The 24,626-nt window shown below is 30.0% G+C and overlaps 1 protein-coding gene across 1 annotated transcript in view; it reads right to left on the bottom strand.

Annotated features, from left to right (window-relative positions):
• The window catches only part of LOC127152303 (potassium/sodium hyperpolarization-activated cyclic nucleotide-gated channel 1), a 132,398-nt gene that overhangs the window by 12,022 nt on the left and 95,750 nt on the right, over positions 1-24,626 (bottom strand). Inside the window, exons 5-7 of the mRNA XM_051092884.1 lie at positions 17,196-17,342; positions 12,300-12,540; positions 7,197-7,361 (exon numbers count right to left, since the gene is read on the bottom strand). Coding sequence (XP_050948841.1) covers positions 7,197-7,361; positions 12,300-12,540; positions 17,196-17,342 — 553 coding nt within the window. The remainder of the gene's footprint in view (positions 1-7,196; positions 7,362-12,299; positions 12,541-17,195; positions 17,343-24,626) is intronic.

Below are 24,626 nucleotides of genomic sequence, written 5' to 3'. Positions count from 1 at the left end.
CCTATTGTAAGCAGTGTATTCAAAGTCCAAATATTTTTTTTATTAAATCAGCTAAACTAATGGAGGAAAACCAACAAACAAACAATGCACTGACTGTCCGAGTAGCATTTTAGGTTACCTTATTTAAAAAAAAAAAACAGTTAATTTAATGTTATTGATTTTTTTATCAGTTATATTAAGGTGTTTCTAATTTTGTCTAGTTTAGTTGTATTAAGTGTAAATTGATCTGTGATTTAAGATGAAGTCACCTGTTTTCTGATGTTTTCTGTGCCAGAACAATCTGTCTTGTTTTTGATGATATAGTCTCTTCTGTTTTTGAAATTCCTAAAATTATCTTATATATTTAAAAGGAGCCCTGGGTATTAAGACTTGCATGGCATAATATAATGTAAACAGTGTCTCTAACTGAAATATGTTGTAGAAAACCCATGATTTATGTGATTTAAAAAATTTATATCAATTTATATGTATTTTGGACTATGGAGGCACCATTGTTTCTATGATGTGAAATGTTACACTCAGTGAGGCGCTACCCTGGTGTTACCTTTTGCTATTTTCACAACAACACAACTCGAAAATAAAATACTGATACGATGCTACTAGGGCTTCCCCCTAATAGTTGACTAAACGTTAGTCGACGAAAAGAGGCTTTGTCGACCAAAATTGAATTAGTCTCAGACAAAAAATCCACAGGAAGTGGCATAGTCACACAGTCCGTGACAGATAGATTGTTAATGGCTGGTCGAGCAGGACATCCAAACGCTTACCTATCATTGATCGACCTCAAATATGGCTTATCATCTGAAATATGTAAGTAGTAACAACTCTACATGGCCGTAATCTAATGTTAGCATAGAAAAATGTGCGCTCTTTGAAGTGTATGTGTGGAGGTTGGATGCTGAATAGTAGCGTGCTTACTACATGACAGATGGGGGCGCCGGTGCAGACACTTACTCTTAAAATACTCCGTCATTTTTGGTCATACAGATAAAAGTTTGAACCTGTAAAAACTTATTTGTGTCCACTAAGAATTAACAACGAAACGTTGCACTTTTGTAAAATAATGAAAAGCAAACAGGCAAGCTTTTTTTTGCATGCGCGTCAATGCTTATTAGGCTAAGTAGGCAATCAAAGGCTCATTATTATGATTTATATGGTTTATTAATAAACGTGTGACTAATAGTTGACTAATGCTTAAAATAAACGATGACTAGTCAACCAGAAACATCTTTAGTCAAGGGCAGCTCTAGATGCCACATTGTGCGGTTTTTTGTTGCAATTTTCAGTGGAAGGGAAACAAAAGAAGCAATGTAAGTCTTAACTGCTTTCCTAGCGATAAGAAGAGTAGAAAAGAATTGGAAGATGCCTGTGGACGAACAAAGCTTCCTAAAGACCTGTGTCTTTGTTCTGTCCACTTCAGCCCTGAAGCCTTTGAAGCTTTTAATTTTTTTTAGTAGTACTGAAAGAGCTTTACAAACAGCAGAGACAAGAAACGCTAGATGCCATCATGGCAGGATGTAAACATGCCCAACGCTTGTCATGACGCAGCAGCTACTGAAGGAGTTTCTCAGCATAGATTTCACACGATATGGCATTTAGACTTCTTGCGGGGAAACTCAATGGTGCAGCATTTGGTTTAAGCCTACACTTATATTAATCGCCACCTGTAGGCTTTTTTAGTAGCTGTGGTTATCGCATAGGTATTTTATGTTCCAAATTGCATTGCGGTAAAAATATCAACAGGTAGCGCCAGTAGCTTATTGAGTGTAACCATTTCATGTCATGGAAATAATGGTGCCCCCATAGTCCAAAATATGTATAAAACGATGTGGATTTAAATAATGTAAATCTTTAATGGGTTTTCTATGTTATATTAAGCCATACCTGGGGTTCCCTTTAATAAAGTATCATTATATTGCCCCTTTATGTATAACAAAATTTTTAAAGTAGGTTGACTACATAAACACAGTGGAATAAGCTTAGCAATCTACACCACTATTAAAGATACAGACAAATAATAATTAAAACAGAATGAAGCATTTTGTGTGTGTGTTTAGCAACATCATCACAACAAGCAGCAGCGTTATCATTATGATAATTTTCTTGCAGTAAAAACCTTAAGTGAAGCACATCTTTTGGAATTTCTAGAACCGATCAAATAGTATGCATGCATTGATTATTATGTAATAAGACATAAATACGACATAAAAATTACTTGCCTTGACTTTAACAATAGCATGCAACCTTGGTTTTACTTACAATGGCATTTTATTAGTTTGATTTAACCTTGGTTTTGAGGTCCACTGGGTGCACTGAACGCATGCTGGCTGCCTTAAGCCTGTGGATCGTTTCAGATGTGAGGGGGGAAAATCTGGATCGTCATGAGGAATTTACCTGCTGCCTACTGGTCGGCCAGGACACTCTTGAAAACGAGATGAGCTCATCTCAAGAGGGGCTCCTGGTCAAATAATTTTTAAATAAAGATAGATACATCAATTGTACAACATGTCATTCTGGTTAATGCATGGTAACTTTAGTTTTCTTTTTTTGTCAAATTCTTTTGCTTAGGACGAGACAAGCATTTGCAGTCCAAAAAACAGTACATGGAGCACCAATCATGTCACGGTCCGTATTTTTCCCTTGTATGAGACAAGACCCCTTGTTTTAGTTGGACTATTGTCAAATCAAAAGTCTTTTGTAAGTGCTGGCAACTTGCAGTGGCAATCTGGTACAAGCCCGTTCTCCACATGAAAGGACAAATGCACGTCTTGACTTTCTTTACACCCGTCATCTCGCGTTGTGACTGAAGTTTAACGGCTGTTGCCGTCACGGCCACAAACGGAGATGGGTGTAGATAGAATCCTAGTTTGGATTTCAGACAGCGTAATGCATACTGTCGTCTTGGGGTTTCATTTAATTGCATTGAATTTGATTTGATTGGCCCGATCGCATCAATTCTTATCTGTTATTGATTCGTTGTGACGTGCATGTCACAATGGTGTGGGCATATTGATCCAAACCAATCCAATCCAACTTTTAGTGCAAGGCAAGTCAGTAGCAACATGCCAGAATTTAGCAAATAAACAAAAATAAACTGAACCAAGGAAAAGGGTTGAAAAATAACATTAGAACCTATATCTAAAAGGCAAGCAGGTGCTATTTTTTATTTACTTTTTTTCGATCCCAATGACTATATAATGGAACTTAAAAAGGGATATACTGTTTTGGATTTCTAGCATGTTTCATGCACTCAAGTTGTGAAATTATGCAGGGCTTCATGCTATATTAGTATACTTCATAACCAATTCATATGCTTAAAGGAGAAACATTTACTTTGCGTTTTCAGGTCACATCTTAATTTATCTTCCGGTTTTATCTTAAGAACTGTGAAATCAAAAGGTGCACAAAGAAACAAGACACAGTTTATACTTTGTATTATATAATCATATCAACCCCTTCTTTAAAAAAAAGAAATACATATTTTGGAACTATGCTTGGATGTGACCGCTGAATTTAAGATGCATTTGTGCTTCACTTCAAATCTGGTCTGTCACAAACTAATTCAAATATTCCTATTGAATAAAAGATTCATGGAAATGTTGGGTGGAAAGTAACAAGGCTCATGCTCTAGATCCTACTGTAAACCATAGTGACAGAGAATTCAATTGAATAGCATAAAAAAGTGGTGACAAGGTCGTAGAGGGAACCCATTGAATGGTGCAGAACATCAAACCGATGTTCTACGAATGTTCAGAATGCATTAGCTCACATTTGAATTCCACACAATTCAAATTTGTGATGGACGGTGGCCTGTATCTCAACAATGAGACAAAGACTAAAATATGCCGCTTTACAGAACCTGACGTGTCTTAAGACAGCTCGAATCAATCCCTTTTTTATTTTCCATTGTTCCTTTGAAACTGGTTGAAAGAGAAATCCTTCTTTTCAGTATTTCTATGAAGAAAGTGGTGTGGGTGATAATGGATTATTTGTGTTTAGTAGGAAAATGTTAAAGTACATCAAGGCGACTGGTTTTAAAATAAAGTGAGGCTTTTTTTTTAAAGCATAGCTAATTTTAGAACATGGAGAACATTCAATAAAGTAGTAAATGTGCTGTGGTGAAAAATGGGGTTGGAGTAAGGTGTTTTTTTATTGAATTATCTATTTTTACTTATATGTGATATTTCAGATGTTAATGGTGTTGAGGTGATTCATGCAAATTTTGCACAAAAATCTACCAAAAAATAACACTTCTGGAAAATAAACATTAAATACTGCTTTGGAACAATATGTTTTGTGAAAAGAATTATTAAAATAAACTAGGTAACACTTTACAATAAGGCTCACTTCGTTAACATTAGTTAATGTACTGGATGTCACAAACAACTTTTTAGCATTTATCAATTATTTAATGTTAATGTATAATCATGCTAATGCTTATTTGTTAATGTTTGTTTAAATTACATTCACATTAATTTCTACACTGTAAAAAAATATTTTTTCATTAATACGGTTCATAAACGTTAAATGAAAGTTAAAAAGTATAAAAAAATTAAATGTTTTAAAAGAATGAAAAATATTTTAGTCTGTCTACTTCCAAATTTCATGTTTAATTCAGTGTTACAATTAATTGTGAAATTTTCAAACATTTTGTAACGATTTTTCCCCTCAATATACAACTTTAAAGGATTAGTTCACTTCCAGAAATTACAAAAAATTCCTTACCCCTAGGTCATCCAAGATGTTCATGTCTTTCTTTCTTCAGGTGAAATAAAATTAAGATTTTTGAAGGAAACATCCCAAGATTTTCCTCCATATAGTGGACTTAAGTGTGAGCCAACGGGTCGAAGGTCCAAAACAGATCTTCAAAGGGCTCTACAAGGAATAAGGATCTTATCTACGATGGGTCATTTTCTAAATAATTTTTTTTTATACTTTTTTACTACAAATGTTTGTGCATTATGTAATTGCTTTGGAAAGGTCACGCACGGTTAGGTCTTCGTCTGTACACTTTAGTTCAATAAGATAGGGTAGGATGAAAAACTCGAAATCACCCAACATCGTTGTTTTACATTTTTTAGTAAAGGGCGTTTAACTTTCTTTGCATGTTTGCTTTGTAAACACTGGGTCTGTACTTTCGTCTACGTCATGCGTGACCTTTCCAACGTGGTAACGTAATACATGAAGTCCAGCTAGTGCGAGCATTTGTGGTTAAGAAGTATATTAATTTTAATTTTTTTTTAGAAAATGACTGATCGTTTCACAAGTTAAGACCCTTATTCCTCGGCTGGAATTGTGTAGAGCCCTTTGAAGCTGCATTAAAACTGCAATTTTTGACCTTCAACCCATTGGCTCCCACTGAAGTCCACTATACGGAGAAAAATCCAGGAACGTTTTTCCTCAAAAACCTTAAAGGGATAGTTCACCCAAAAATGAAAATTAGCCCATTATTTACTCACCCTCCAGGCATCTTAGGTGTATATGACTTCCTTCTTTCAGACGAATCCATTTGGAGTTATATTAAAAATTATCCTGGCACTTCCAAACTTTAGAATGACATAGACGGGTGTTTTGCTTCATCAGTCCAAAACAAGTCCAATAAAGTGCATCCATCCATAATAAAAAGTGCCTCACACGGCACACAGTGAATAAAGGCCTCCTGTAGGGAATCAATGCATTTTTGTTTATTTTATTTATTTAAAAAGCACAAATCACTTTAATCTAGCTTGCTGGTTGTACATGGAAGCAACTCCAGGCGGATTATGTAGGCATTGGCATTGCACATGCGCCGATGAGTATCGCATAAACCAACGTTTGTTTACAGAAGCAAAGGAAGCAAAGTTTCCTTACTTTTGCAAAGGAAAACCAGTCTCCTCTTGGTTTATATCAAAATCCTCCGACATTCTTCTTTACAAATCCTCATTTTGTTCTAATTTGTGACTATTGTTTTGTTTTGGTCTCTCCTCTGCGTGTCTGCTTTCGTCACTTCGGTTTCTTTTGGGTGGATCATGCGCAACGCCGACGTCTTATGTCATCCGCCCAGAGCTGCTTCCGTGTACAACCAGTCGGCGCAAGCTAGATTAAAGTGATTCGTATGTTTTAAATATGGATATTTTTCTTACAAAAATGCATTGATTCACTACAGGAGGGCTTTATTCACCCGCCGGAGTCATGTGAAGCACTTTTAATTATGGATGTATGCACTTTATTGGACTCGTTTTGGACTGATGAAGAGAAACACCCATCTATGCCATTCTAATGCTTGGAAGTGACAGGATAATTTTTAATAAAACTCAGATTGGATTTGTCTGAAAGAAGGACGTCATATACACCTAGGATGCCTGGAGGGTGAGTAAATAATGGGCTAATTTTCATTTCTGTTCGACTGAAGAAAGAAAGACATGAACATCTCGGATGACAAGTAAATAATGTATTTGTATGTAGAAATTAACATTAACAAATATTAATAAATGCTGTAAAAGTACTGTTCAGTGTTATGATTCCTAATCTATTAACTAATGTTAAAAATGGATCCTTATTATAAAAGTATACTTGAGTGTTACCATAAATTGAGTTTTTTCATTATTTCTTTGTTTTAAGAAAACAGAAGTAAATAAATATAATAAAGTAAGCATTTTAAACGAGCAGGGACTATGCTAACATGTGAAGAACTGGTTCTAATTGACAGGTAATTATTTCAGCCCTTGCCCTTTAGTGCACCAGCTCAAACCCCCTCTAGGGGGCGCACTGCTGCTGCTAGGGGTCAAGGGGAGGGCGGGGTGGTGCTCATACCCAGGTGTGCGAGGTGGGGGAGTGGAACGGAGGCTCATGCTGGTGAGGGTTTGCCTCCGTCCACCCTCCATGCGTCCATTTGGGGATGACATTGAACCAAAACCAGCAGGGCGAATGGCCCCGGGCAGGACGGCTACATGCACTGTCGCTTACCGACAGACCAGTTACTTAAAACTAGCATTAACAGTTAGTTCTAATGATCTATAATAATAGCTATAATCCATACGAGACATTTGGAGAAAGAAGAAAAGAGAAAATAAGGTAGCATATACTGTAGACACGTCATGCAACACAATGGTAGATGATTGAGGTGCGATGAAGGACAGGACAAACGCGCAACAAACACACACGAGGTTCAGGCATTAGACTAGAAGAGAAGGCGAGGGTTGGGTTTCTGGTCTTACCGATGCGGTCCAAACGGTCGATAGCCACGGTTTCGAAAGCACGGCGCATCATGGGATATTCCTCCAAGACTTCGTTGAAGTGGTCCACAGATAGAGAGAAAAGTCGGCAGTAGGTGTCAGCGCGGACGCTGGCTGTACGACGACCTTTCGTCAACAGGCAGATCTCTGTGGGAAAAAGATAAATTGTAGATGTTACAGTACGTTTTATATAATGGAGGTCACTTGCTGGACAAGGAGGATCTTCAAGGCTAGCTGGAAGAGCTAACCTTGAATAGAATAAAATATATATATATATAGATCATTCTTATGTAATGGTTTTGCAACACTTTTCCTTTGTACATCTTGATCTTGAGGTGAATGGCTTTAGAATTTACCTGTGTGTTAAAAATGTGATGAGACTGTTTCTTTTTAATTTTGAGGTTATTGTTGACAATTGAACAATATATGCATCATGGCTTTCCAAAAGCATAGTTTCTAACAACTTTGTGGTACAGTAAATGACTGAATGACACTCATTTATTGCACTTGTTTATTGAGCTTCTTAGAGAACTGCTTTGTTAAGCTTGATTGATAAGCTTTCCAAACATCTATTTTTATAATTAAGAAAAAGTTTGAACTATGTATACATCAGTACTACATAGTGGATTATGAAGTATTTATTTGTATTACCTACTGAATAATAATAATAATAATAATAATAATAATAATAATAATAATAATAATGTATTTGTTTGTATTATAAATTAAAAATACTTTATTTATTAATTATTGTTATACAAATAAAATATTTTTTATTTATAACAAAAAATAAAATAATAATAGCAATAATATTTTTTATTTATTTGTTCAATTGATTGTTTCTTTTTTGTTTGTATTACAGTGATATATATGTAATTATTTGTATAATAACAATAACATTTTATTTCTAATTATATTATTTACAACAACAACCAACACCAATAATAATAATGATGAAACAAAGACAATATTATTTATAATTTAAATTATTATACAACCTTTATTATTGTTGTTGTTATTATTATTATTATAAAAAATAAAGTTAAGACAATATTATTTATAATTTAAATTATTATACACACTATTATTATTATTGTTATACAATACAGTATTTTTAATTTAGAAAACAAACAAATAAAATGATAATAATAATTGATATTAATAAATATATATAAATATATAATATAATAACATTATTATTATTATTTATTGTTTGTATTACAGTAATATAAATATAATTACTTTATTTGTATAACAATAACAAAATTTTTCTAATTCTGTTAATAAATAATAACAATAATAATAATAATAATAATAATAATAATAATAATAATAATAATATATTATTTATAATTTAAATTATTATACAAACTTTATTATTATTATTATTATACAAATAAAGTGTTTAATTTATAAAACAAAAACAAATAAAACGATAATTTATATTAATAAATATATTATTAACAGTTGTTACTTGTTATAAAGAACAAAAAATGTTATTTATATTATACAAAGAAATAACAAATTTATTATTATTATTAATGTTTTATTTATGTTCAATTGATTGTTTCTTTTTGTTTGTATTATAGCAATATAAATAATAAATATAATCAATAATATAAATAGAATAATTTGTATAATAACAATAACATTTTATTTCTAATTATTTTTATTATTATGAAACAAATGCAATATTATTTATTATACAAACTTTATTACTATTTTCATATTATTTGTCCACAACTTGGTTTAATCTGTACAGGAGGAATAAGTCCTTAGTGCTTAGAGAAGATCTTCTGGTTCAAATGAAGTTCAAATGGTCCTGTCTTTCACCTTGAGATGTGCATATTTATACTTTTCTATGTAATTTCTGTAAGCTAGAGCTGGAGTAAATAACATATGACTACTGATTTTGTGAATATATTTGCTGTAAATGCAGGACTGTACATCCTGTGCTTCAAAATGACAGATTTCTAGCGTTATTTACAGAGTCTAGAGATGATACCCTTGACATTTTGTCCTGGACAGGAAAAATGCTGTGGAAAAAGTCTGTGTAGCCCGCGGGACATGCTAACAACACTCTCCAGCTGGGAGTGGGAACAAGGTGTTGGAGTATTTTAATGGAAAAGTGCCATCTCGCTTGCGTCATGCAGTGCAATATAAAGGTGAGGACGGCAAAAGTACTTTGCGCTTGCTGTTCTCTTTCTAATTGGTTCATTAGGCTCAAATGTCACCGTAATGTACATTTTCAGAGTCCAATAACAGCGACGGAAAAGTCAAGCGAGATGGAGAAAGTCTGAAAGCAACATGATGAAACGTCATGAAATTTCAGATTCCGGTAGTAATTGTCTTACGTTGCACGTCTGTGGCCGGCTGCCAGCGGTGGATGAGTGCCAGCGAGTTAGCGCCTAGGCTAGCAAATGTGTGAAGGTGTCTCTCTCACCCTGACAAAAGAGCGTCCAATCAACCGGCCTCCTCACGGGCCTCTGCAAATGGAAATGACAATTGACCTCATAGCCTTGGAGGTCCGTCGCTTGGCACGTATCTCAGCTGTGAGCTAACAAATAGGCGTTTGCCTGATTTATCGTGATCAGCGCTTCATCTTAACTGGCCCTCACCTCACAGCACACCGCCATAACTTCAGTTTATTTACATGGATGCTTAGATCACGGCATGTTGTTATTATTATTATTAATAATAATAATATAATAATAATAATAATAATAATAATAATAATAATTATTATTATTATTATTATTATTATTTAAACATAAATGTTATTACAAAAAACATGACTTCTTATTAATTATTATAAATATTAATAATTATTTATTTAGATGCCAAATAATAATAATAATAACCTAATAATAGTTATCATCATAATTTTCTTTATTTTTATTTGCATTAATTATTTTTATTTATTATTTCTTTGTCTTTACTATTATATATTTATTATTATTACTATTATTATTATTAAACTGAACCACTTCACATGGTATTAAAGCACAATAATCAGTACAAAGGTAATAATGATAGCAATGATCATCAGTGTTGTCATCATTATCATCACAATAATTATCATCATAATATTAATAATGTTTATATAAATATATTATAAATAATAAATTCATTAATTTAAAAAAATATTTTAATTAATTACAATACAAATAATAATAATTATTATTATTATTACATTTACTATTAATATTGAAAATAATTATAATAACAACCTAATAATAGTCATCATCAAAATGTTATGATTTCTTTTTCTATTTATTATTAAAGCACAAGAATCAGTACACAGCTTTTGGATTTATCAAAATTAGTATTAACAATACTAATCATCAACATTAACATCATCAGTAATAAATTTTATTTAATAATAGCAACCATCAATGTCGTCATTTATTTAATTTATGTTTGTATGTACTAATATTAAACTATAATAACAACAATAATATATAAATATGTTATACATAATAAATATTTTTTACAAAAATATTAATTTTAATTATTAAATATTGATAATTATTTATTATTATTATAAGTAAGCATACGCAACAACCACAACAACAATTGTAATTATTTATATAATTAATAAATAATAATAATAAAGCACAAGAATCACTACAGAGGTTTTAGGTTTATCAATTTATAATAATAATAAAACACAATTTAATAATAGCAATAACAATCATCAGTGTCGTCATCATTATCATCATTACAATAATCATCATCATAATAATAATAGTTATTTTTGTTTATTTATTAATATTAAACTATAATGATAACAATAATACATAAATAAATTTAATTACTTTATTACAAAAACATTTGAATTATTAAATATGGATAATTACTTGTTAATTTAAAATTATATGGACTAATCATAATAAACCTAATAATAGTCATCATCACAATATTTATTTATATTTATTGTTGTTAAAATTAATGTTTATTATTTCTTTGTTTATTATTATTATCATTATCATTACTAATACTATTAATATTATTACAATTATTATTATTATTATTATTAAAATTGAACCACTGCTCATCGTCATCATCATCATAGCAATAAATATTTTTTTTTGTATTATTAAAATTATTATTAATAATAAATTGCTTTATTATTATAATTTATTAGACTATTCTTGTTTATTGATTTTGTTATTGTTAGAATAACAATAATAAATACCACTAGTATAATTTTTTCATAATTTTCAGTAAATAATTTGTAAAGAAAGTTTTTTTTTTTTTTTTTTTTGCATTTATTGACTAATTATAATTGTGGAATACTTTAGAAATAAATACAAATGTTAAAATAGAGGTTTGAATAAGTAAGATTTAAATAAGTTTTCAATCAGTTAATCAATTAATAAATAAATGCTAGACACTTTTTTTCTGAATTTTCAGTATCAACTTTGATAAAACCTATGGCGGTCAAAAAACCTACACTGAACGCAATTTGACTTGATGCAACCCCTTAATAAGTGTGTAAATTGTGTTGTCCTGCATGTTTTTCTATGCTCTTCATTCAATTTAGGACCAAGGTCAACGTGTGTTGAGTTTCTATCAGAAAGCAGTGAGGAGGAAGAGATTTCCTGACACTGCCAGCAGCTTCGACACACGTTCGCCCCCGTGTACAAACGCACACATGCCAGCAGCATTCCCGCTACGGGCCAAAAGACCAGTAGCAGATGGTTTTCCACTGGAGCAGGTGGCTGGCATCGCAGTGCACCCATGCTAGAGCAGGCACAACCTTCATGAATCGTGAGAAAAAAGGATTTCATTTCATATTTCGTTCCCACACTCGTGCAGCTTAGGTAACACGGAAGAACACGTGACATCAAGGTCGTTCGTGACATAATCTCTAAATTATAAAATGCTGTGTGGCTGTTCTCGCAGTTAAAAGCTTGTGGTTTTTACTGTACAAGTCAGTTTGATTTTGGTCCTTGAGTACGAAATGGTGTACTTACAGAAATTGCACTGCATTGGTTAGGGTTAATGTTAGTGTTTTTATTTGATTGTGTTTTAAATCATTCCTCAAAAACTGAGGAAATGATCTGTGAGTTTTGAACTGACCTCCAAAGTAGGATCCGTCGGTGAGTTTCAGCTCTTTGTTGAATTTGGTGATGACGCTGGCCACTCCATGCTGTATGAAGTACATCTTTTTACCCACGGTCCCTTCGCGAATGATGTAATCGTTAGGCTGGAAGACCTCGAACTTTAGCTTACTCAGCATTCCCGTCACAAAGTTGGGGTCTGCGTTTGCAAACAACGGCATAGTGGCCACCAGCTTACGACAGTTGAAGTTTACAATTTCCTGTGGGGCAAAACAAAACACAATCAATCTTTTTGTTTTTGTAGAACAACCTAAAAATGTGTAATATAAACATTTATTTATTTATTTGATATTTAAGTGGTAAAATGTTTAAATGATTTTTGAAAATATTTGAATTTGAAATAATGTTTGTATATTTGTAAAAAGTGTTTTGTTTTTTAATCACAACGTTGCTTAATTTTGGGACAAAACAAAGAAAAATGTTTATGAATAAATTAAACAGAAATAAATAAATAAGCATTTTTGTTGTTTTATGTTACATAAACATTTATTTATTTATTTATTTATTTATGAGTGGTAAAATGTTTAAATGAATAAATGTTTTTGCTTTTTGAAAATACAGTATAAAAATGTAATATAAACATTTATTGATTGATTGATTGATTGATTTATTTATTTAAACGATTTTTGCTTTTTGAAAATATTGATATGTTTGTATGTCTGTTTTACATACATACATACATACATACATACATAAATAAATAAATAAATATAATAAATAAATAAGCATTTTTGATGTTTTATGTAATATAAACAAAACATTTCTTTATTTAAAAAAAAAAAATGTTTATTTTGCATTCGCAATTTCCTGTGGAACAAAACAAAGAAAATGCACGTAACACACATCAAACAGTAATAAATAAATAAATAAATAAACAAATAAATAAATAAATAGTATTTTTGATGTTTTAAGTAATATAATTGTTGATTTTCAATATTTAATCAACAGTTGAGCAAAATATTTAATCAAGAATTGAAAAAAAATGTATAGTATAAATAAAACACTTTATTTTTTTATGAATGTATTATTTATTTATTTAAATGTTTTTACTTTCTAACAATATTTGATATCTATTATTATATCTGAAATGGTGAGGTTTTTTTTTTTTTTTTTTTGATTAAATTTGATGTTTGAAATTTGAAACAGAAAGTAAAAACAACTTTTTTACTTAATTTTATTTATTTATTTATTTTTATAATTTTATTTTTATTGTATTGCATTGCATTAAACAAATAAGCTGTAATATAAACAGTCAAACAAATAATTAAAAAATAGCTTTATATTTTTGCCTTCTGACAACATTTGATATCTCAATAATTATGTCTGAAATGATGTAAGTTTTTTTTTTTTTTTTTTTCTTTTTTGCTTAATTTCATGTTCAGAATTTCCCGTGGGACAAAAAAAACTATATATTATAGCTTAAACTTATATAATATATTTAATATATTGTTTAGTAGGGCTGGGAAATGTCTTTCGAAATGTCAATGTCTTTCTAAACTTCTTATTTTCAAAGGTTTTTTTTTTTTACACACTTTTTGCTTAGCACTCCTCTGCGACAATCACCAGCCTCTATAGACTCTCTTCCCACTGCATTGCAGTGAGCTTATTTTATGGTACCCATACAGTCAGTGTCAAGCTCACTTCAGCCATTAGCTGAAAGCCTGATGCAGATAATACTCAGTCTTTCTCATCTCCGCCCCGCCGGGGTGAAGGATGTGTTTGTTTGGTGTGGCTCGGGTGTGAAGAACAAATTTGCACTGTGCTTTAAATCGTGGCGTAGTCAGAAAAGCGTCAGGAAGGTTCTGACCGCAATCACACAGGAGGAATAATGAGTTTGATAGCCACGTCCAACCCTTTACCTCCACTGGGGAGACAAGCTGGAGACTTTATCTATTTAAAGCTGGTTTGTCACAAGGCGGTGCATGTAAAAATAGCAGCCCTGACCAACTGAGGGAAAGAGAGAGATGGAGGAGCGAGGAAAAGAGGGAGGGAGGTGCTGCCGGGAGTTAAAGGTGTTTTGGGGCTGAAGATGTCAGTGTTATCTCTCACTTTGCTGTGTCATAACAGACACTCGCTCTATCTGCTCAATCATGATGACATCAGTGATGCATTCTGGGTAATTTTGATACATTCCCAGTCCATGTAAGTTGTCTACCATATAATAATATCCTGTGAGTGTAGAATATATTGATGACCTACAATATTTATCAAAATGTGCAGTATACTATATAATAGTGCACATAGGGCTGGGTACTGTATCCCATAATGCAATGTACTTGACCTTTCCATTTCTATTGTAATATTATAGCGGATTCAAACCATGCAGCGTATCTTCAAGCATTTTTTTTATGCGCTTTATATAATAAAGAAAAATTAAATGATATTATATTACATTATATTACATTTTCGAACAGTAATGTAAAATAATAATATATTTAAAACAATATTTTTTATTATTATGCACAACAACCTAAAAAGATGTATATATATACACTACCGTTCAAAAGTTCGGGGTCAGTAAGACTTGTAATAGTCTTTAAAGAAGTCTCTTATGCTCATCAAGGCTGCATTTATTTGATTAAAAATATAGAAAAAAAACAGTAATATTGCAAAATGTTTTCACAATATAAAATAATGTTTTTTATTTTAACATACTTTAAAATAGAATTTATTTCTGTGATGAAAAGCTGAATTTTTATCAGCTGTTACTCCAGTCTTAAGTGTCACATGATCCTTCAGAAATCATTCTAATATGCGGATTTATTATTAGAATGATCAATGTTGGATAATATCAACAGTTGTGCTGCCAAATATTTTTTGGAACCTGTGATTTTTTTTTTTTTTTTTTTCCAGGATTCTTTCATGAATAACGAGTTTAAAAAGTACAGTGTTTATTCAAAATATAAATATTTTATAACAATGTAAATTATTTATTATTAACTTTTAATAAACTTTTAATTATTAACTTAATACATCCTTGGTGAATAAAAGTATTAATTTCTTTAAAAATAAAAAAAAAAGAAAAGAAACAATAAAAATGTACTGACCCCAAACTTTTGAACGGTAGTGTGTGTATATATATATATATATATATATATATACATGCATACATGTATGTATCTTCTAAAAATATTGAATATGTATCTCAACATTTATTTCTAAAATGGCACTTTTAATTCCAATATTTAAGAAAATTTAAGACATTATTTTTTATTATTGTGTAAAGAACCTAGAGTGCAATATTTATGTTTCAATATATATCTCCATATTTATTTATTAAAATGACGTTTGTATAACAATGTGTTCTGATTTTTATATTCACAACTTCCTATTTTAATATTTAATGTGATTTATTTAAATATTTAATATTTTAATAATTTAATATAAAAAATTATTTAATCTTCTAACAGTATTTAATATGTATCTCATTATTTATATATGAATTGGTGTCCATTTTTATCACAATGTTAAGCATTATTGATTTCATTTGATTAGTTTCATTTTAAATAATTTCATTTATAATTAGAATAGGTTAATATAATATTATGCAAAACAACCTAGAAAAGTATAAATTAATTTTCTATATTTTTAATTTTCTAAAAAATGTTTTATTAAAAACACATTTTTAATATTATGCAAAACAACATAGAAAGGATTTAAGGTATAAATTTAATATTTAACATTTTAATAATTTTATATTTTAGAAAAAAATATTTTACAAAACACATTTTCAATATGCAAAACAACCTAGAAAGTATTTATTTATTTATTTAACCCACTAACAATATTTAATATGTATCTCATTATTTATATATGAATTGGTGTCCATTTTAATCACAATGTTAAACATTATTGGTTTCATTTCATATTAATTTCATTCTAATTTATTTCATTTTAATAGTTTCATATATTATGCAAAACAACTTAGAAAATACTTATTTATTTAATGTATAAATGTATTTTTTATGTTTAATAAAACATATTTTCCGAAACACATTTTTAATATGCAAAACAACCTAGGATGTATTTATTTATTTTACCTACTAACAATATTTAATATGCATCTCATTATTTATATATGAATTAGTGTATTTTTTGTATCACAATGTTAAGCATTATTGATTTAATTTTTATATACTTTCATATAATATTACGCAAAACAACCTAGAAAGATAATATTTTTAACTTCATCATAAAAATATTACGCAAAACACATTTTTAATATTATGTTAAACGACCAAAAAAGTATTTATTTGCCTTTCTAACAATATTTAATATGTATATTATTATTTATAAATAAATTGGTGTCATTTTTTTTTATCACAATGTTAAACATTATTCATTTAATTTCATTTTAATAGTTTCATATATTTAATTCACCATGCTGTGTTAACATCATTCATTTACTTTTAATGTAATGTGGTGGAAATTATTATTTACTATTAAAATACCATATAAAACTATTATATAATATTTAAAAAATATATTTCATTATATTCAATCAGACATACAGTAGATGTTAATCTTCCTTAATTTTTCTATAAGAACATCTGTGTGTTTTGATGGCAACCAATAACCTGACACAGCGTTACCATTACAGATGAGTAAATCTGCCAGAAGCAGTGACTGGGGCTTAAAGAACCGTACGTGGCATTGAAATAATTTTGCAGACCTGTGGTAATGAAGACCTAAGATGTTTCCTTTCATATCCAAATGAAAGCGATTATGCGTCCAGACAGGGAGATTATCCTAGATCAGCACTTATTTTCTGAGATGCTTAGGTTTAAATGTACCCGTGGCCACATTAGCTCTGACCCTGGGTCAGCAGCACTACTATGAGATATCGGTGTCTCACCTCTTTGAGCGGGTCGTTGAGCTCGTTAAGGATGCTGTCCTCGTCGAAGATCTTTCCCTGGTAGCGATGTTCATAATAATCGTGGATTTTCTGCCGCATGTCAGCCGGCAGCTTGTGGAAGGACATGTACTGCTCTACTTGCTTGTACTGTAAGAGAGAAAAGGAGAGAAAGTTTTTAGTTAAAAAAAGAGGAAAAAAAGCTGGAGCCGACCAAGTGAGTGAGATTTATAGGAAGTAATATTTTGGTTGTTTCTTCTAGATTGAAATTTGATTAAACGAAGGGCAAATGGAGACTTTTGCTTAGAGCGTGTCTTTTACTGTCCTTTACTGTTGTCTCGTGTCAGACTGTACATGATGAGCCTGGTGTGATTTTGAGCAGGATATGCAACATCAGCTGTATTTCACTGATTATATTTGACAGGACTGGATGTTTTGACCCCATTGACACTTAGCATTGCACACCACAAGTTTCCTACTGCTTAAAAAAAATAAAAAAAATGTGTGTGTGTGTGTGTGTGTGTGTGTGTGTATATATATATATATATATATATATTTATATATATATTATTCATAATTTTTAGTAATGAATACAAAAGTTTCTTTATAAATTATTCACAAAAAATTCTCTAAATTATTTTTATTACTGTTTATTATTTTTATTGTAATAACACTATATTACATTATTAAAATAACCAAATTTTTTGTATTAATTATTCAACACATAACATACAAGTAAGAATTTTATAATAAAATTAACAATGCAAAATATTTCTATTTTAGATAAATGCTGTTCTTTTAAGTAAATAAATAAATAAATGAAACATTCCATTTATCAAATTATCCTGAATTTATCTATCTATATACACTTATTTTAGAAATTTTACCAATAAATACAAAAAAGTTTCATTACAAATTACTTACTGAAAATTCTCAAAATATAATTTTTATGATTATTGTTTATATTTTTTATTATAATAATACGATAATAATTTATAATAATAATAATATGTTTTTATATTAATTATTTAAGAATACCATATTAAATTGATCAAAAGTGATGGTGATAAGAATATTATTTACACATTTTTTTTTACAAATGATTTACTGAAAATACTCAAAACATTATTTTTATTATTGCTGTTTATTATTTTAATACTACAATAATTTATTATATATTTTTTTAAATATCAGTTATTCAACAGCAACATTAAGTTGTTCAAAAGTGACAGTTATAAGAATATTGTAATAAAATATAATGCAAATGCAAAATATTGTAATTTTAAATAAATGTTGTTTTAAATAAATAAATAAATAAATAAATAAATAAATAAATCTTTCTATTCATCCTGAAAATATGTACGGTTTTCCAAAAAAAAAAAAGCAACACAACTGTTTTTAACATTAATAATAATAATAATAATAATAATAACAATAATAATAACAGTTTCTTAAGCAGCAAAGCAGCATTTTAGAATGATTTCTGAAGGATCATGTGACACTGAAGACTGAAGTAATGATGTTAAAAATTCAGCTTTGCATCACAGGAATAAATTACATTTTAAAACATATTCAAATACAAAACAGTTATTTTAATTTGTAATAATATTTAACTATATTACTCTTTTTCCTCTATTTTTGATCAAATTAATACAGCCTTGGTGAGCATAAGAGACTAATTTCAGAAAGATTTTAATAATCTTACCAACCCCAAATATTTAAACAGTAGTGTACGTGTATTTAATGACCAAACGTAATTTAGAGTGGTATGAGAACTAGAAATCTCACTGGTTTACATAAATATTACATTGTATATATGTCTACAGATTTGCCCAATCAAAACTGAGAGATTTCAATGCTGACATTTCATCTAATTCATCCAAGACCAAATTATCTATTATTGTCTCATTTGCTTAAATTTTAATGTCCCCCAAGGAATTTCTCCTTAAATGTAACAAAACTCAGAATTTACTTGCACTATTTAAAAAAAGAGCATGATGAGCGTTTAGCGAAATGATCTTTTTTTTTATTTATGCATGATTATGAGCCTTTTAGACGAATCCTGTGTAAACACATCCACACACATACACAGAAAAATTGTGCTGGGTCATTGTCTGTGGGCAGGTGGTGCGTGCGGATGAACACTTCCTGTCTGCCAACTCAGCTGATGACATCAGAGCAGGAATGTCTAATCCAACACCTGCTCCCTGTTACCTATCTCTGGTTACACATAAATTCAATTACGTATGCTTTCTGTAGCTACGCAGGCTGCCCACTCCATACCGTCACAGGAAATTATACCAAGACAGCCTATATCTGTCCCTGACAAATCTATTTTATACTCTTACACTGAATGACCTGCATATCTGTATGTTTATGATTAATCAATAACTCTATTTCTGTACAGGCTGTTTTATCTATTCTCTATCAGTTAACATGCTTGATCCTAAGTTGGTGACTTTAAGTATGGTATTATATGGCTCTTTTAAATGTTTTTTATGTGAGGGCAGCTTGTGGGAAATGCAGCGGCACAGAAACGGCATTTTGATGGAGGACCGCGTGATCCTTTATCAGTGCGGGTGAAATGGCTTTAAATGACAATTCAAGCACTAAGCAATTAGACTAATGTTCTCAAACCTCCCTGTCTCTCTCTACCGCATCTACGGCCAGGAGACGGCTAGACCCACGGCTACTTAAGAGTCCGGACAGGAAGTCTTTATCCTCGTCTCTTAGACAAAAGCCTTGAGAATTTAAGAGCTGATGTCTTCAGGCTGTGGGATGCTAAGATGGTACAGACTGCTTTAGCTTGACCAAAATGTCTCTGAGGAGACTTTGCGTCTCGTATATGAAGACTGGAGTGCTGGTGCACTTTATTCCATGCCAAAATGTGCATTTTCAAATCACCTTTACTTTAGTAACACTTTGGATGACAGAGATTGTATCAGAGGCGCTTCACAATATTAATCAGGAGAGTACCAGAAACAATGCGAAAATGAAAATGAAACTTAACTAAATTCTGTTTAAAGGAGAAGTCCACTTCCAAAACAAAGATTCACATATAATGTACTCACCCCCTTGTCATCCAAGATGTTCATGTCTTTCTTTCTTCAGTCGTAAAGACATTGTGTTTTATGAGGAAAACATTTCAGCATTTTTCTCCATATAATGGACTGATATGGTGCCCCAATTTTGAACTTCCAAAATGCAGTTTAAATGCGGCTTCAAATGATACCAAATGTGGTTGTAAATGATCCCAGCTGAGGAAGAAGGGTCTTATCTAGCGAAACGATTGGTTATTTTCATTTAAAAAATACAATTTAAATACTTTTTAATCTCAAACGCTCGTCTTGCCTTTCTCTCTCTGTCAAAAACTCCCATCGTATTTTCTTCCTCAGCTTCAAAAATCATTTCAAAATCATCCTACATCGCTGCAGAAGTACCGACCCAGTCTTTGCAAAGTGAACATGCAAAGAAGATCAAACACCCTTAACAAAAAAGGTAAAACAGCGATATAGCATGATTTTGAAATTGAGGGAGAACATGAGATGGGAGTTTTTCGACATACCCTAACTGACATGAACCGGAAAAAACAGTCCAGGCAGAGTGAGACAAGACGAGCATTTGATATTAAAAAGTATATAAATTGTATTATTTTTATAAAAATAACCGATTGTTATGCTAGATAAGACCCTTCTTCCTCGGCTGGGATCGTTTACAACCGCATTTCGGAAGTTCGAAGTCGGGGCACTATATCAGTCCATTATATGAAGAAAAATGCTGAAATGTTTTCCTCAAAAAACAATTTCTTTACGGTTGAAGAAAGAAAGACATGAACATCATGGATGACAAGGGGGTGAGTACATTTTTTGTAAATTGTTGTTCTGAAAGTGGAGTTATCCTTTAATAACTGTGTAAAGTCAACTCTTTATGAAAGAGGTTTCAGCTATAAGCAGCTCCGCTGACGATCATTTCAGTGTTGATTCAGTTCAGTTCAATATCTGTCAATAATAGGAATGCATAAAAATTTCAGTATGGCTAATATTACATTATTACTTGGTACTGAATGGGTAACTGCACTTAATTTTCTCAATTTTTATATGTAAATATAAAATATGTATTTACATCCGAATGTAGAAGTATGAGCACAATGCTGTCATGTCAGTTTTATTTTAGTAGTATTTGTATACTATTATAATTTTCGCTTTTATTTTTATATTTTCAGTTTTCATTTTAATTTTAGATTGTCATTGTACATTTAAAAAAAAAAAAAGATGTTTTTTTATTATTTCCATTTAGCGTTAAATTATTTTTCTTTTAGACTTTTATTTAATTTATGAAAATTTGAGTCAATTTTTCTATTTTATATAGTCAAATTTTATATTTCAATTAACAAAACCAATTTTAGTTGTTTTAGTTAACAGTAACAACACTTCTTTAAAAACACAAAAAAAAACACACTTTTAAATGTGACATTTTGCAAATTAAATAAAATTAATTAATAAAATTAATATGCATTTTTATTTTTAATATCCATTATAATATTGTGGAATGTCCTAAATTCACTTGTGGCATTTAAATTATATGTTTTCATTTTTAAGGTTTATTTTATTTTATTTTATTTTATTTTATTTTATTTTATTTTATTTTATTTTATTTTATTTTATTTTGTTTTATTTTATTTTATTTTATTTTATTTTGTTCATTCTTTTAAATGATTCATTCATTCCTTTGTTCGTTCATTCATTCAAATGATTCATTTTTATTTTATTTAGATATTCATTTTTATTTTATTTTATGCATATTAGTAAAGATTTGTTATATATGCCATTTATTTATTATTGTTCATAACATAATAATTCTCAGCTTATGGTATCTGAAATATTGAATATAGAAATATGACATGTTGGGGGGAATTATACTTTATAATTATAAAATAAAAATCAGTAGGTGTCAAAAAGCCACTGTCCTAATGAATCATTAATTTATTCATTCATTCATTTATTTGTTTGTTCCCTCATTTATTCATTTTAATGATTAATTAATTCATTCAAATGATTTAATTATTCAGACGATTCATTTTAATGAAATTTTTTTATTTTATTTTATACAGATTAGTATAGAATTTTAATATAAGCCATTTATTTGTCATTGTCCATAGCATGATAAATAATTCTTAGCTTATTGGTATCTGCCAGAATTTTAATGTCTGTGCCTCCCTAGCCATCATATAATTTCATATATATATTTTATTTTTCTCAACACAAACATGCCTCTTTTCTATTTAAATTATGCCTACTATAGATTATGCCTTATCCACCATACCCCCAGGCTATTTGGCTGGACTAGTTAACGCTGTGCCATTATTTGCATAATTCAGGCAATGGAACTGAATGCTAAAACAATGCAAATAAATGGTGCGAGCATAATTCATTCCTAGTGAATTCCCCACATTATGTTTCTAATCTGGACGAGTCAGAGCCAATGCTGAATATTCATGATATGAGTAAGAGTGACCTGTGGTCAGTCAGTCGGTGGCAGTGTGAGTGCCATGGGCTTCTTTTAGAGATACAGTGAGTCATTGGGCATCAGGGCAAAAGCAAAGCACTGATATGGGCTTCCTTACTGAGACATTGTCACTGTTTATTCGCACACACATACTGTAGACTAGTGTGACTAGTGAGAAATTATCTGCAGTGTACTTTTTCTTTAAAGCTAGTTTAGAACCTTGGACAGCAGCTTACTGGGAGGAATAGTTCATACATATGGTACATATGGTGACCATTTCTATAACAGCCAAAAGGAGGACACTTTACAGGATAAAAACTAAAAAATAATCCCAAACCTATAAGCAGTGATACAAGCTTTCCCAGATATTTTTCCTATTAATGGTTAATATTTAAAATCGATTTCAAGTGCCATTTTTTTTTCCTTTTATAAAGGCAACTTTTTTAACACTTTTAATTGTATGTGCCACCTTTCATTTATTATTATTATTTTTAATAATATTTATTTAATAAATGCAATTATTGCAAATGCACTATTAGGGATGTTACCGGTCAAATAAAATTTAAATGTATTTACACAGACTGTTAACAACTGTATAAATAATGTTATAAAATTAATATTATGTTTAAACAAATAATAATAAATTATGCTTTAAACACCAAAATCAGTTAGTAACAAAAATTCACTGTCCTAATGATTCATTCATTCACTTTAATGATTCATTCTTTCAAATAATCTATCATTTGTTTGTTCGTTAGTCCATTCAAATTATTAATTCGACAATCAAATAAAATGTACATGTACTTACGCAGACTGTCAAACACTGTATAAATAGTGTTATAAAATCGATATCATGTTACACAATTTAAATCCAAAATATATTTGATAAAGAAATAAGAAATGTTGAGGAAAAAATTAAATTACACTTTTAAAACTAAAGTCAGTAGTTGGAAGAAAGTCACTGTCCGAATGACTGATTGATTGATTTGATTGATTGATTGATTGATTCATTCAAATGATTCATTCTATCAAATGATTCATTCACCAATCAAACGAAATGTATATGTATTTACACAGACTGTCATCAACTTTTTAAATAATGTTACAAGATCACTGCTATATAAGATTTAAAACCAAAATATATTGAATATAGAAAAATGAAATGTTGGGAGAAAAAATTTAACTATACTTTTAAAAATATTCACTGTCATATTGAGTCATTCACTCAAATGATCTATCATTTGTTCGTTCTTTTGTCCATTCATTCATTCAAATTATTCATTTACCAGTCAAATTAAATTTTTATGTACTAACACATACCGTTAACAACTGTCTAAACAATGAAAATTTATATTATGTTATAAAATTTTAATCCAAAATATATTGAATATAGAAATATGAAATGTTGGGAAAAATGAAAATAAACTTTTACAACCAAAATCAGTAGGTGGCAAAAAGTCACTGTCCTAATGAGTCATTAATTCATTCAAATGATTCATTAATTTGTTTGTTCGTTCTTCCATTTATGATTCATTCATTTGTTTGTTCGTTCTTCCATTTATTCATTTATACATTCATTCATTAAAATGATTCATTTACCAATCAAATGTAATTTATTAAACAAAATCACTGTCCTACTGAGTCATATATTCATTCATTCAAATGATTCAATCATTCAAATGATTTATTCATTTGTTTGTTCAGCTGTTCATTTATTCAGAATATTCATTCATTCATCCATTCATTCAAATGATTTTATAAATTTAAATTAAATTTATTCAAATGATTCATTCAAAACAAATGATTCATTCAGGAACGAAGCAAGTGACTATTTTCATGAATTGGTCATTGAATCATTGACTCTAAATGACTAATTCGTTAAAAACGATGAATCGTTCAAGAACGAAACACCACTGTGTTGATCAGAGA

The sequence above is a fragment of the Labeo rohita genome, chromosome 21 (assembly GCF_022985175.1).
Source record: "Labeo rohita strain BAU-BD-2019 chromosome 21, IGBB_LRoh.1.0, whole genome shotgun sequence".
Taxonomy (NCBI): domain Eukaryota; kingdom Metazoa; phylum Chordata; class Actinopteri; order Cypriniformes; family Cyprinidae; genus Labeo; species Labeo rohita.
This window is presented reverse-complemented; position numbering and strand designations above follow the sequence as displayed.